Genomic DNA, 15,168 nt, shown 5'->3' with positions numbered 1-15,168 from the left:
GTACACTGTAGAAACAGAGCTGCTACTACGAAATTTTATGAACAGAAATCAGCTGAGATTTGAGTAATGTTTTTCTGCAGAGGGAATCCACTGATGTGTGTGTGCAGGGTAACTGCCTGTTTAGCAGAAGGAGATATGGTCTCTAAAGGGCAACACACAGTATTTAGAAACATACACAGAAGTTACCAGAAACAAGAGTGAAGCTTGTTTTAGGGGTAGGAGTTCACACAAGCATAAGAAGTCAGTACAGCCTTCCTGAAAAACACGCTGCTCATAACTTATTTACAAGAAAAGGAGACCCTGGGGTCTAGCAAGTTAAAGAAAACTGTACTCATGGTCTTCAGCAGGCTGTAATGTAGTGAAAAAATAACAGCATTGACTTGAGATAATTAACTTGGGTGGCAGAAATAGTTCAGCCACAGTAGACTATGGATCTACATGAGATCACATTGACGTTTCTTTACACGCAGAGAATTTAAAATGGGAAGCCCAGAGCCTCACAAATAAAATGAAACTGCTGAAATTATCCATTGTTGCTCAGAAGGTCCTAAAAATTGGCTGCTGGACTCTGAAGTTGTGTATCTTAAAGAAGGACTGAAGATTGAGGGAAACAAACCTCAGGATCTGAGCTTGCGAGAAAACAGACTCCACAAACAAAGAAGGAAGCACAACCACATTTAATACAAGGATTACAATAAGTAGTGCAATAGGCTAATAAATTTGTTCCATCCTGGTATAATGTCCTCATATTTTAAAGACTACTCATTAAACAGAAATGAGCTACTTCCTAAAGTGAACTCCTGTCCCAACACTTCCTCTGAAGAAAGATTTTAAAAGCAAGAATCAATGATAAAATAAATTTTTTAGACACAGTCTATCAGCCCTGCACTAGATTTGTACCAGACACAGAAACAAAACAGGTGTCTATTATTTTTATACTCTGGTTTCCTGGGAGTCTGCAAATGTTTCAATCCACTGAAGTCAGTTTAGCTTAGCAAGATATTCAACAACTGAAATGCCATTACTAAGTAAACAACAGCCATTCTGGCCAGTTCCTTGAATAACACTTACCATTCACAAATCTAAGACATTACGGGCAGGATTCACTTCTGACATAAAACAGCTTCATTTGCTCCAGTACTCAGAGGATGACACCACTATCCATGAGGATGTAGGGAAAAAAGGAATGTTATCAATGTTCTCCACCCAAAAAAAAAGAGAAAAATCAGGTTTCTTGTCTTTGAATAACTCTACAACAACTGAATGTATCTTGAGAGCCACCATGCAAGACACACCAGATGAGGCACAAGAACTGGTTTAGATGTCATAGTCAAACAGACACATGGGTAAATAATTAAGCCATCTGACGTATTTCAACAAACTCAAAAGCCACTTACTGCACATTACCTATACCAAGTACCTCTTTAAAAGGCTTGCGTGAAAAAAGCTAATTTGATTTTTGTTTGGATTTTTTTGTTTGTTTGTTAGTTTTAGTTTTGGAAAGTGGCAGAATAGGTAGAGAGGGCAGGGTGCCTGCTTGGGAACATAATACAATAGCTTTTCCTAGAAAAGTACACCACTTCAAAAAGCAAGGGAGTGATGGATGTTCTCAGGCACCCTTCCATCAACATGCACCACAACATGCTTAGAATTTTATATATATTTTTAGTAAAGATCCTTTGCAATAGAGAATCAAGATGACCATTTTCTGTGCTAGGCTTAAACTGAAGTGCAATCATTCTGCCTTTGGGTTTAATAGAGGTGATTCAGTGAGCGTGCATTCCACCACCCCACAGCCAAAGATCCTCAGTCATCTTGCAGAGCATGCTATTAATATTCTGTTAAGTTACATTTTACACAACTCACTGCAATAATAAACTGAATCATCTTCTAGAAACATGATTATTAAAGGAAAGTCATTCCTGATGCATAAGGGGATACTTGTGCTTCAGGTTTTGTGAAAAACTTATTACTCATTAAACACAGCAGTGCCAGATATTGCCAACAGAAGGCAGACAAGTAAACATGTTTATTATTGCCTGAGAAGGACTGGCTGCAACAAGTAGGGCAGAGAAAGGGAAGCAAAATGCAAACACAGCTATCTGTCCAGACTTCAGATATTGTACTCATTCCTCCAAAATTAATAACCTGTCCTCAATGACATCAAGACCTTCTCTGAAGAAAACACTGCAGCTCTAAAGCACACAGGAAAGAACACTTTGAAACAAGCAAAAAGAGCACTCTTTAGCCTATGCTAGCCTTTGAGTTACTCAGGACACTGACAACTCCTAGATTATTCTAAACATTTCTAAATACATTTCAGGGCTGAATGAATATGACATGGGGGCAGCAAAGGAACTGGATTTGTTCCACTAGAGGAATTCACGACTTCAGTCTTCTACCCCCTGAAGTGGAGTTCCAAAGACAAGAAATCCAGACTCTTTTTACAGAAAGTGCACAAGTCAGGACAAGAGATCCCAGTCACAAACCAATGCAAAGGAAATTCCAGTGGAACATAGGAAAAATTCTCCACGGTGAGAATTAAGTACAGGAATAGGATACCCAGAAAGGCTGTGAAATCCCTATCTTTGGAGAGACTAAATAAAGACTCACTTTGAGCAGTGTGCTGGATTACTTGCTCTTTAGATTTCCCTTCCCACCTTCCCATTACTGGAGGCATTCACAGCAGAGGAAATTCCATTTTACCTGTGCTGGAAAGAGTGAGGCATATCAAAGGATCATGGACACTGACCAATTTGTCACCTTTGTTCAAGAAGGTGAGAGCTCTGGGTTCTGCCCAAAGACAACCAACATTCAACACTTCGTGATGCACAAAACCAGCTGCCTTGCATACACTACAATGGGATTAGTTCAACAGAAGGTATCCATAAAATTGGAAAATATTTCCAGATCTCAGTTCAAACTAGAGTTAAGGTTGACTTTACTAGTTTTTAGCCTTTGAATTTGTAGACCATTAAAATGTTACCAGACATGAGAATGGATTTAAGCTTTCTATGATTTGCATCTCTTAAGTATGTTTCATAGACTTAGGGTTTCAGACACCAGAAATGAAAAGCCATTGTCCTGCTCAAGAATACAAATGCAAACTGAGACACTTCAGCTCCTTTACTCTCCATGTAATTTTTTCAAAGCACAGTGTGGACTTTTTGATCAAAATGAATATTTACATTTCAGCATGAAAATTTTAGTGTGTTCCATTAGAAAAGAAACATCTATTAAAACTATTACACAAGCAACAATTACAAGGATCTATCTGAGGATTTTGTAATCATGCTTCAATCCGCAGCAGTATTGTGGCAGAAGACAGTACACAGAATTGCACCCTTATCCAGTGGGAACCCCATTATTAAAAAAAACTATCTCCCTCTGATGCAAGAAAGGGCAGGGAAGAACAGCACAGGATTTACATTTTCATGGAGCTGGGATGTGCATCTGTATCCAGCATCTCTGAAGCACACTTGGGTCTCTCAGCACATACCAATAAATGAAGCTAATTCTAAAAAAATTATTCTTGTTTTGATTGCCAGACCATAGCTCTGTCCCAACAGCATGGAATACACCAGTGCCTTGGATCCTGGAGGAATTAATTCCTTCAATCACCATTTCTCTCTTAATGACAGTGTCCTAAAACAAATGTACATGTGCCTTCTTCTACTCCATTCCTTTCTGGTCATTTGCAAAGTGTGTCTTCATAGAGTCATAACTGAATCTATGAATGGTTTGGGTTGGAAGGGACCTTAAAGATCACCTAGTTCCAACCCTCCCCCCTGCCATGGACAATTCCATGAGACCAGGCAGCTCAGAACTCAATCCAGCCTGGCTTTGAACACTCCCAGGTATGGGGCATCCACAGCTTCTCTGGGCGCCCTGTGCCAGTGGCTGACCACCCTCACAGTAAAGAATTTCTTCCTAATATCCAATCTAAACCTGCTCTCTTTCAGTTTGAAGGCATTCCCCTTTGTCCTATCACTACACAGCCTCATAACAAGCCCTTCTCCAGCTCTCTTGGAGCTCCTTTAGGTACTGGAGCTTTCTCTTCTCCAGGCTAAACAGCCCCAACTCTCTCAGCCTGTGTTCATATGAGATGTGCTCCAGCCCTCTGATGAATTTCATGGCCTGCTCTGGACTCACTGAATCTTATGTTCTTCATCCTTCTTATGTTGAGGGTCCCAGAGATGGATGCAGCACTCCAGGTGGGCTTTTACAAAGGCAGAGAAGAGACTGCACCACAGGACTTGGTGCTGTCAGCAAACTTGAGGAGGGGGCCCTAGATCCCATGGCCCGTGTCACCAACAAAGGTGTTAGATAATTCTAGTCTGCTGAGAAGCAGTGCCACACTCAATCCTCTGCCCTCAACAAGGGAAAAAACATATGGATAAAATACCTCATTTTGCCCAATAGAACTTTTACACAGCTTGGAGGGTTACTGAAAAACTGTCTCTTGTTATTGGCAGGGTATAGACATGAGCTGGCACAGGAGCTGAGATTTTTTGACTCAAATCAAGTTCCTTGTCTTTACTCTTACAACAAATCCACATCTCTTGTATTATAAGTACATTGGGGACTGAAAATTCCACCTCATTTATTCCCTTTTCCACAGCAGTTTCCCCACTCAGGTCTGTGAGGATACACAGCAGCGTGCAGAGAGCAGAGCCTGCAGCAATGCACTCATGCCAGACAGAAATTTGAGAGGAAAGGGATTGTGGCTAAAAAAGTCAGTATGTGAAGCAAAACAAGTAAATCAGGCAATAGGGATAGAGCAGGAATTGAAAATTCCTACACTCTCTGGGGAGATACTGTCTTGTTTTCTGATGAAAGCAGAGAGACTTTCCCTGGCAGCAGCTGTCCCTCACTAGGCGTAAAGATGTGTGATAAGATTAAAAGTCCTTTGGCCAATGGACAAACGAGTAAAGTCATTACTGCCCCTAAACCTGCGCCCTGGCTGTCTACAGCCAACAAGTCTGATGACAAGCGGGACACACCCCCAAATGATGTGAACTCATTTATTTCTGCAGTTCATGCTCTACCACCCTGGCAGATCTGACCTGCCATAGCTCCAAAAGGCAGGGTGGGAGTTTCTGTTTGGCACGTATGTCAGGAAATGCAGGATTCATTGCCCCTGGCTAAGCAGACATGAGGCATTTGCTTTCCCTTGAGCATGCCATGCCTCAGGCTCCTTAAATGACCTCTTGTTTTTCGAGGCTGAGAAGCAGTGGTGATAACCAGAGCTGTCTTTGGCAAAAGAAAACCTTCCTTGCAGAAATGTCAGGGAACAATTTTTTCAGATCTCAGTGACCTAAAGAGTGAAGAAAAATCAGTGGACTTTTCCCTGTCAGACCAATTTGCAGTATGCCTTATTCCACTTTCTCCTCCCCCAAATAAAATGGTGTTATTTACTGTGGGTTTTTTCCAGACAGCCTCTTTACTATGCAAATGATTCATGCTATAGGATTAATTTAGGTAGCCAAAGAGTAAATAAAAAAGTGTAAAACTTTTGTCTTTTTAGTCATAAAACTTGAATAAGGAATCTTTTCTATAATTGTATAGAAATGAAATCTATGTGTGAATATGTACAAAATGCAGAACTCATTTGGCTGCTTTTCTGATTTTAGCTATAGTAAATTGATTTTCTTACTGAAATTTCTGTAAAAGACTATTCCAATTGTATTAATTTTGTTCTGCATCTTCACATTAACAGCAAATTCAAGATCAAATATCTTTGTCTCTGCAATTTTAACTACTTTAAAATGAAGTTTTTTTCGATGCAGATTTTTGATGACTTAAAAGACTTATAAGCACCTAATAAATGAGTCATTATGCCTTTACTTTTTCTCCCCCATCACTAATTCACTGAAAGAGCACAGAAACCAAAGCATTGCTTATTCTTGCCTTTCAAGCCATGAAACACTCTTATAATGCTGCATGAAATCCCAGGTCTGACATGTTTAACACCATCCACAGGTAACAAAAGTTTGTGTATATGTTTTAGTCCCTTAAACAGAGGAAGCTGCTCTAGATTTATCTCATCATTAACCTAGACATGAAAACCTGCCTTTTATTGTGAGTAAAATTCTGTCTCAGCTGAGTCAGTCAGAATTTTGTTTATGGTTCTCACAGATGGACATTTGTTTAACATACTAATTAAGACAAAACTGTATTGTCCTCCTAGTCTTATTAAAGTGAAATCTGAGAAATTATCCTGGGTTTTCTGCTTGCTGAGCTTTTTATGTCCTGTCTCTCAACGAATGGACCAGCAAACTCTTTCATGTGAATATTTCTTGCTGCTAGCAAAAGCATGCTGCAGATAATTGAAGAAAAACACAGTAAAATAGTGGATATAAAATCTGGTCAGCCCCCTGGGTCACCATCCCTTGTCACTGTAACCTCTTTGCTACTTTCACCTTTAAGCCAATATTCAAGAACCAGAATTAAAACTAAGAGTATTTAAAGAGATCATATACTAAGTGGATTTATAGTTGTTTTAATTAATATATTTTAATCCGTTCTTTATCAGAACATCATTATAGACACTCACACTGTCTGACTTATTGAAGACAATTCTGCAGTTGCAACATTTTAAGAACACCTCTAAAACTATGAGAGCATTTTCTTCCTGTGATATTTAAAGTTTTTCAGGTTATCAGCCAACAAATTCTCAAGGATATAAAATAGTTTGTGTGTTTCCACTTTCTCCAGCAGTACTTGAAGCTCTCAATTTACTGATTCTCATTTGCAGCACTGAAGACATAAACTGCAAAGATGCATCAGATTTGCTCCATCCCTTTCGGTCCAAAATTTTTATTGTTATTTCTCCTTTAAAAGCCTGAGGAAGCTCAGCTGTTCACTTACACAGACACAGAGTTACCAGCCTGAGAATGAAGACACTACAGGTGTTTTCCACTAATGCTGCATTACAGTCACTGTGTCTGCAAAGTATGAGTTACATCTTATTTAAAAAGGTGCAGCAAAGTTCAGAAGGGAAAGCAAAAAGGAGGACAGCCAAAGAGGAGTGATTCTATTCTTGAACTTGGACCACAAACAGAAAGAAGGATTTTAATGAAGTTCTCAAATAGCAAATAGAAGTTCTAAAGCTTTAAATCAGAAATACAACCTGTATTTGTTGCTTCAGTAAAAGCACTGGTCTTAGAATTCTCCCCCTCTTGTGGGGACAACAGATGAGCAGGGAATTTCAAGGATATAGATGAGGAAACACATTGCTGGTAACACTGAGCACATCAGAAGCAAATGGTAAATGAGTTTATGTTCAAAAGCAGTTCCTCATGCAACCCATAATCATATCAAAACTTTCTCTACACACAAATGGTAATTGTGCATCATTCTCCGTATGACAAGGCTGAACCCCTTCCCAGAAAGAAATAGCACATTTACCAACCATTCCAAGGGATAAACTGCACAATTTGCTGTTTATCCCATCCTCTCTCCAGACTGAAATTTATTTTCTCTAATAAAACCTTGGTTATAAAGCATCCAAGATTAAAGACCAGATCATTCTTGCCATTGCTAGCCAAAAGTCTTTTATGAGCATTCAGGCAAAGGTTCTGACGGGTTTGATGAAGATTTACACATGTGCTGTCCAATCTTTAGTTATTGTTAAATAAACATTTTAGCAGTGCCAAAAGCAAACTTAAAAAACAGGCTTGTATCTCATTGTCTAATTAGGAAGATCCTTCTTAAAGTCGAAGATCTTATTAAAAGAGTGTAAATCACCGACTTCAATGGGAAAACTACTTCAGAACTGTAAGAACAAAACCTGAGACATTTATCAGTGAGAGACTTGGAATTTCAAAAGTCAAGTCAATGAGGAGACCTACAGTAACCCCAATTTGCTTTGGATCAGGTTATACCAATTACTATGATGCTAGGAAGAGGCATTTACCTTTTATTAATATATTTACCTGTGGAATTTCCCAAAAATCTTAAAAAATCAATCTCCTAATGTATGTTCCAAAATACTCCTGCTCTCAGTGCAGCAATCCTATTCTAATAAGATTCTTAAGCCAAAGACCTAAAGTATAGCAAACTTCCATCATTTTCTCTGTATCCACAAATACTTAAAAAACCCCAAGGTTATTGAAAAATCACTTAATCTGCATAAACTGTTAGACTTTAAGAACAAATTTATACTGGAACCAAAATTAAAACTGTCGATAATTTAACTATCTCATTTCACTCACAGAGGCTACTGTTCATAAATCCAGAGACTATCAATTGCAGAGCTTTGGCAACATTTACAATGATAAACATTTCATTCAATATAGCACATACCTGATTGACACTGAATAGGGTTTCTGCTCTTTATAAATGCTCTGACAGCATTACATGTCAGCAAGATTTTCTCATAGCAATTCTGGATTTGTTTTCCTTCTTTCCTTTATCTCTGATCCTAAAGCAGCTGTGCCCACCACCACTTAGTCATCAGATCTCAAATAGAAATCTTTCCAAAGCAATGTGGTGCCTGCTCATCAGTGCAAGGTTACAGGGATACTATCAGTGTTTCCTTTCCCTGTGAAGGCAAGACCTAAACAGAAGTTTCTCCTCCTCCTTTCTGACATAACAAGCCTCTGAATTTGTCGTTCACTGCAGTTAAGGCTCTTACATGATGGAATCATTTTACAAGCCATTCTCATATGCAGCACAGAAATCTGAAGGTTAATTAACCAGCAATTTCCGGCACCAAACACTGAGGTTTCTAAAAGGCTAAATCAAATTTTTTTCTATCTTTGTCACAGAAAAACCTGAAACATAATTAACATTTGCTCTGAAGCAGAAATGTACTCATCTTAGACATTTTGGGCAGCACAATAAATAAACTCCTTTGGCATTGTTTTTTTAAATACCAGATGCATAAACACAGATGATGGGGTGTTTCTTTTTCTTTAATGTAACTACATTCATTTTCAAGAGAAGAAAATTAACTGGAACCCACTTGGGGTATTATCTTTGTTTTACTGCATATCATGGTTTAACCCCAACCTGCAACTAAGCACCACACAACCACTCACACACTTCCCCTCAGTGAGATGGGGGAGAGAATTGGAAGAGTAAAGTGAGAAAACTTGTGGGTTGAAATAAAAACAGTTGAAAAGGTAAGGCAAAAGTCTCCCACACAAGCAAAGCAAAACAAGAAATTCATTCATCACTTCCCATGGGCAGGCAGGAAAGGAGGGCTACATCACATCTAACAGTGACTGGGGAAGACAAATGCCATCATTCCTAATGTCCCCCTGCTTCCTTCTTCTTCCCCCAGTTTTATATGCTGAGCATGACACCCTGTGGTCTGGAATATACCTTTGGTCAGCTGTCCTAGCTGTGTCCCTTCCCAGCTTCCTGTGCAGCCCCAGTTTCCTCACTGATGGGGTGTTGAGAAGCTTGGATTCTGTGTTAGCACTGTTCAGTGATAATAAAATCATCCCTCAGTTATCAAGATTCTTTCCAGCAAAAATCCAAAACACAGCCCCATATTAGCTACTATAAAGAAAATTAGCTGCACCCCAGCCCAAACCAGCACATTCTCCACTTCCCATCCCATCCCATTTACATCATGCTCAGGTCCTACACATCATCATTACCCATCCTCATTCCTATTGTTTGATATATGTCATAGATAACATTCCCTTAGTCTATGGACCACCCCTGTGAAATGTCTGTAAAACTTCCATAAATGACCACAAGTGCCCACAAAATGCCCAATGGGTTCATTTAGCCCATGAGTTTGAGCTCCATCTGTTATGGTGATCACTCAGGATGTGAGAGGTGCTGTGTTGTGTGGAGTTATCAGACACCAAAGGCAGCTCAGGTTGGGTGTTTGCTGCAATTGTATGGATTTCCCACTGGTTCTGGTGGCTCTGGCTATAGCAATTCCCATAACAAGCAACTCAAGTCATGGGTTACAAAAATGTAAAGGTATTTCCACTACCATCTCCACTCCTGATCCCTTTGAGTGAGGTTTTATGATTTAACATTGCAATGGACTCCTCCTTTTGTTCCTGCTCCAGCTTGCACTTATCCACAAGCTGCAGCCACTTGGGGTTGGACCTGCTCCAAGCAGAAGTGCTCCAGCATGACTTCATGCACAGCCACTGATGCTTCAAGACATCCCTTCTCCAGTGTGGATGCATCTTTGGGCCGCAGTCCCTTCACAGGTGCAGCTACTGTGGCACAGACATAACCATGGCCACAGGGGCTTTGAAAGGACCTACTCTGGCAAGGGCTTATCCATGGCCATGGCCACTTTGGAGTGTCCTGCTCCCACGTGGACTCGTCCATAGGTCACTGTCCCTTTGACTTGAGCTCACATTGGAGTTCCAGCCAGTCCAGTGCAGCAGCAGCACAGGGACAGTGGTGATGGCCCCATCACCTGCCAGCCCAGGGGCATTGCTGTGGCCATTCCCAGGCTATTCCCAGGCAATGCAGAGGGAGGCAATCACCACCTTGGCACTACAGCAGCAGCCAAGGCACAGAGCAGCCACTAATGAGCACCAGATGCTAATACATGGTCAGGCAAGTGAGCCAAATCAATAGCTAAACAGCATTGACAGCTATAAATTCAATTTAGCACATCCCAACACTGCCCAGCTGCTCATTCCCTCCTCCCTGGTGGGATTGGGGAGCGAATCAGAAGGGTAAAAGTGGGAAAACTTGTGGGTTGAGATAATGGCAGTTGAATAGGCAAAGCAAAACTTGTACACACAAGCAAAGCAAAAGAAGGAATTCATTCATCACTTCCCATGGGCAGGCATTCATTATGTGTAACAGTGAGTGGAGAAGAAAAACACATCACTGCAAACATCCCCCTTCCTTCTCCTTCCTCAGCTTTATATGCAGAGCATGACACCATATGGTCTGGAATATCCTTTTGGTCACTTGGGGTCAGCTCTCCCTGCTCTGTCTCCTAGTTTCTCCCACATCCCCAGGCCACTCACTGGTGGGGTGAGAAGCAGGAAAGCCCTTGAGGCTGTGCAATGAAAAACCTCTTCTCAACAAGAACTGAAACATCCATGAATTATCAGCACAAATTGTGTTTCCAGCACAAATTCAAAGCATAGCCCATGCTAGCTGTTATGAAGAAAAATAGCTCTACCCCAGCCAAAACCAGTGTACTGAGTTAGCATTTATGAAAAAACTCACACAGAACCAAACCAAACAAACACAAAACCAAAAGCAAACAAACAAAAAAATAACAATTGAGCACAGGCAGCAAGGTCCATTTCTCATTTATCCATTGCCATGTCTTTCAAAATGCCTGATTAGTGGCAGAGCATTAATCTAATTTACTCAAGAGAAATTAACATGCTTATAAATTTGCTTGGATAAAGCTTCACTGTATTCATCCTTGGATTTTGGACCCCAAAACACCTTCAAGTCTATACAACTTCCCAAAACTACTTGTCAGAATTAGGAGGTGAAACAGCTCTGCCCCCTTTGCTATCAATAGCTTCTCTGCAAGCACAGCCCGGACCAAACCAAGCTAATGTTATTGTCCACTCAGTCAGCCCTTCCTATAATGACTTTATGCTAATACAATTTTTCTCAGTATCAGATTTGTCTCTACCTTGTTTCTCTGTGCTTTCCTTGAGCCTCCTTGTCTCCTGTCATTACTATTTTGCAAGTCTAAACACTGCTGCTTTTAATTTGAAATTCCTTTTGTTTTAACAGATAAAGCCTTTGGCAAGCTACAGGGTATTTAAATGCCAGTGCTTTTTGATGATTAGTTCTTATATGGAGTGTGACCTGTGTCTATGCAATCCTATTTATGTCTAAGGACAAGGTCATGTTCCCTGCCACCCTCAGGGCTAATGGGACAGATAATAAAGGTTTTCTGTTAAACACTATAGAAGTGCACCTTAGTTTTTTGCACATGTAAGGGCTGCATTCCCCTCACATCCTGACATAGCCCCTCAACAATCTGTACCAGACCTTGGTCCTGCAAGTCTTTTACTCTAAATACCTGGGTACCAAATAAGCAATGGGAGCAGCTTATTTGCAGCAGAAGTGGTTACCTGTGGATTGTATCTTTTCTCTCCATTCAGATCCTCACTCAGTCAGGAGCCACAGCTATTTTGGGTAATATAAACAAAACCCTTCAATCAAGGAAAATTTAGATTGTTTTTAAGATTTTATGTGTTAGATAACCAAATGGAACAAAGAGTAACTAGATAAGTGATCAGAACAGGTTGGCAGCAGACAAAGAAAAATAAGTCAAGTTCTCTTCTCTCTCTTTTTTATATATATAATGTAAATTAATATTAATTAAAACAATATAAAACGAAGGTGTTTGATTAATGTATTACCCACTTAGGTTTTTTGGGGGGGAGTTGTCAAGATAGGAGTTTCCACACATAGAAAGGGAGGATAAGATTCCAAGCTGCAGCAGTCTGTAAGTGGAGCAGCACCTGCCTAGCAGACATGGGGAGCAGCTACAAGGAGCCTTGAGGCAATACACAAGAAAAAAATAATCCAAATCAGATGTAGTTCAGGATGGTATACTCCCCTGTGTGTCCAAGTGCATGAAGGAAAATACATTAGTGCCAACAGATTCAAAAAGCAGTTCCTTTAGACAGAGGAGGTATAGAGAATAAAATGGGTAAATTTACCTGGTGGGTAACACAGGCCCATCCCTGATGACTGTCTTGTCCCATACAGAAAAAGTTACTTATGTCATTATCACCTAAAATTACTGAAGGCTGAGCAGCTCTTGGGACCACAGCATATATTGTGCCCATTCTGTGGTGTGTACTGTCCATAAAGTCCCCAGAAAATCACTAAATTTTCTCCTCAGCACCCCCACTATATTTAGCACCCCAGTCTCACGACAGTCACGACTTGGCTGTCCAGCAAATTCACACTATCTAAGTAATTTGAAGAGTGGCTTAACTTGAGGATTCACCTAACAAAGAATATTTTTACCACCTCTCACAAGTTTTAGAGGTGTTATAGTAAAAGGATCACTCTGAAGGAGGAGTGAAGAAGCAGGGCCAGGGTAGAAATGCAGAAAGAATCTTCTTGGACACTGTTCATCAGTGGTTACAGGTTCTTACATACCTCATTAAACTGCTGTGGCATTCTCTTAAGGACACTTGCTGATAGCTGTAAAAAAGCTCCACATTTATCTCGCATATCAATAAAATGATGCAGATTTTAAGAAAAAGAAGAACGTAACATTAAATTTGCAGAAATAAATAACACAATTATGCCTAAAAGAATTTGAAGGAAACTACCCATCCCTGTGTTATCTTGTGCAAAGGTATATTCTCCTCATCCCCTGTGAGTACCCAGTGGGTGAATACCTTGCTTTGCTACCACAGCTTCTACCCCAGTACCACACAGAAGAAAGCAACTAAAGTTTTAAATTCTTTAAATATTGAATTATTGCAACATTCATTAGGATTGAAGATTGCTGCAGTATTTTATTCTCTTTTCAGTTAGTTGCAGTCTTGGCAGGGCACAACTAAAGGTAAAGGCTGAAAGTCACTGGCTGAGAATGTGGAACTTGTGTTTCTTGATTCTGTGCAAGAGAGAACTTTCTCTTCCTCCAATTTACCTCATCAAATACGCATTCAACAGAGGTAATTTTGAATTCAAGCTGGCTTTTAAATGTAGAAAACCTGGGTTTCCAGAGACTCAACATGGATCTAAACCATCTATATAAATCATATATGAAAAAAACCAGCAGTCTGTGTATCACACACAGAGTATAGGATAGTACTGAACAGGAGGCTTGGTCACTTGGGTCCAAAGGATTTCCCCCACTGCCACAGCTCAAACTCCCTTCTGCCCTCTGTTATGTCTTTCCAGATACAGCTCCTAGCCATGGCTCATGGCTTTACAGCAGATTCTTCTGTCTTCCCTTGGTCTCCTTGGCCCTGAATATACTGCTAGAGTAGGACCTGTATGCAGGCACATTAGTCCTGAAGTAGCAATTAAACTAATACATTAAACTATTATAAATAAATATTGCATTTCTTCTGAGTTCCTAACTTACTGGCAGGTGTTACAAAGGAGGCAACTCTACTTCCCCAAAACCAAAAGCAAACCTTGTTTCTCCAGCCTTTCTGCTGAGAAGTTGGTGCATAGAGATGACAGAAATGAAGCCCTTTCATACAAACATTTCAAACCTAAGCTGTTTATTTCCAATACATAGCCATAGTCAGGTCATGGGGAAGGATTTTGTTTCTTGCTGTCCTGGAAATAAATATTCATTTCTTTCACCTCCTTTTCACAAACCTCATATGCCCTGAAGGGCCCCAACCTGCTACTTTTTCCCTAAAGGAATTCCTCCCTATACACCACAGGACTAAAGGCAATGGATTCATTTCCCATCTACCCTACAGTTACACTCATCAAAAGTATGTTTTTAGGAGGGTTTTAGTCATTCCTCATTTTAGTCATCCAGTTACATTTAGTCTACTGGACAAGGCTAGGAAAAACCCCCAAAAACATATATTATCGTGTAGGAGTCCTCGGAGAAGGCTGCTCTTCCCATAAAGCCACAAAGAATTAGCAGAGAGAATTAACAACCTTACAGACACCTGGCAGGTGACACAAAACGTGAACCATGCAATGCCAGAAGAGAACAGCTAACGTCATACACCGCTTTATGAGATCTGTTCTACCTACACTGGCAAGTGATTGCTGCCTCCTCTGTTTGCAATGATTTTACCAGAGAATAGGCAATGGGAGGGGAGACAATAATTGAGCAAGACAGATAAGGCCTGCTGGCTTAAAGCAATCACTAATGAAGAGGCTTTGGTGTGGGGGTAGTGGTCACACCCACTGCTCTTCAATAGTTCTTTAGCAGACATCCACAACAGCTGTTCTGAATTCAGTCTCTCTTACAAGAAAACGAATATACTCAAGTAAGCTGAAATATATGTTCGGTCCACAGCAGATAACCTGACCTAACTAGCAAAGCAAAGTTCAAACGCAAAAGATGATGCCAGCAGAACAAGAGAAGAGAGAGTGTTACAAAGGCACCTGAAGTGGCTGAAAGGCTCCCAAAGTTTTTACAACAATTGAAGCAATTGAGCTTTATTCTTTGATCTTTGCAGGTACTTAAAAACAATTTGCCACCTCAAAGACCACAGTGGTGAAACTGCTGTTTCTCTTTTCAGTGTCACCACAAAGAGG

The 15,168-nt window shown here is 40.3% G+C and overlaps 1 protein-coding gene across 4 annotated transcripts in view; it reads right to left on the bottom strand.

The window, feature by feature from the left end:
- ESR2 (estrogen receptor 2) overlaps window positions 1-14,735 on the bottom strand; it is a 46,312-nt gene extending 31,577 nt beyond the window's left edge. For 2 of the 4 annotated variants that reach the window (XM_069018483.1, XM_069018479.1), the window contains exon 1: window positions 1,072-1,292. Coding sequence is in view for 2 of the 4 variants with exons in the window: in XM_069018479.1 (XP_068874580.1) it covers window positions 1,072-1,074 (3 nt within the window). In the remaining 2 variants the exon portion in view is untranslated. Of the gene's footprint in view, window positions 1-1,071; window positions 1,293-13,083; window positions 13,152-14,658 lie in introns of those variants that run through there. The other 2 variants (XM_069018481.1, XM_069018478.1) reach the window with 2 other exon arrangements.
- Window positions 14,736-15,168: the final 433 nt, after the last annotated feature.

This window comes from Aphelocoma coerulescens, chromosome 5 (assembly GCF_041296385.1).
Source record: "Aphelocoma coerulescens isolate FSJ_1873_10779 chromosome 5, UR_Acoe_1.0, whole genome shotgun sequence".
Lineage (NCBI taxonomy): Eukaryota > Metazoa > Chordata > Aves > Passeriformes > Corvidae > Aphelocoma > Aphelocoma coerulescens.
Note: the sequence above shows the minus strand (reverse complement) of the source record. Positions and strands in the feature narration are given on the sequence as shown.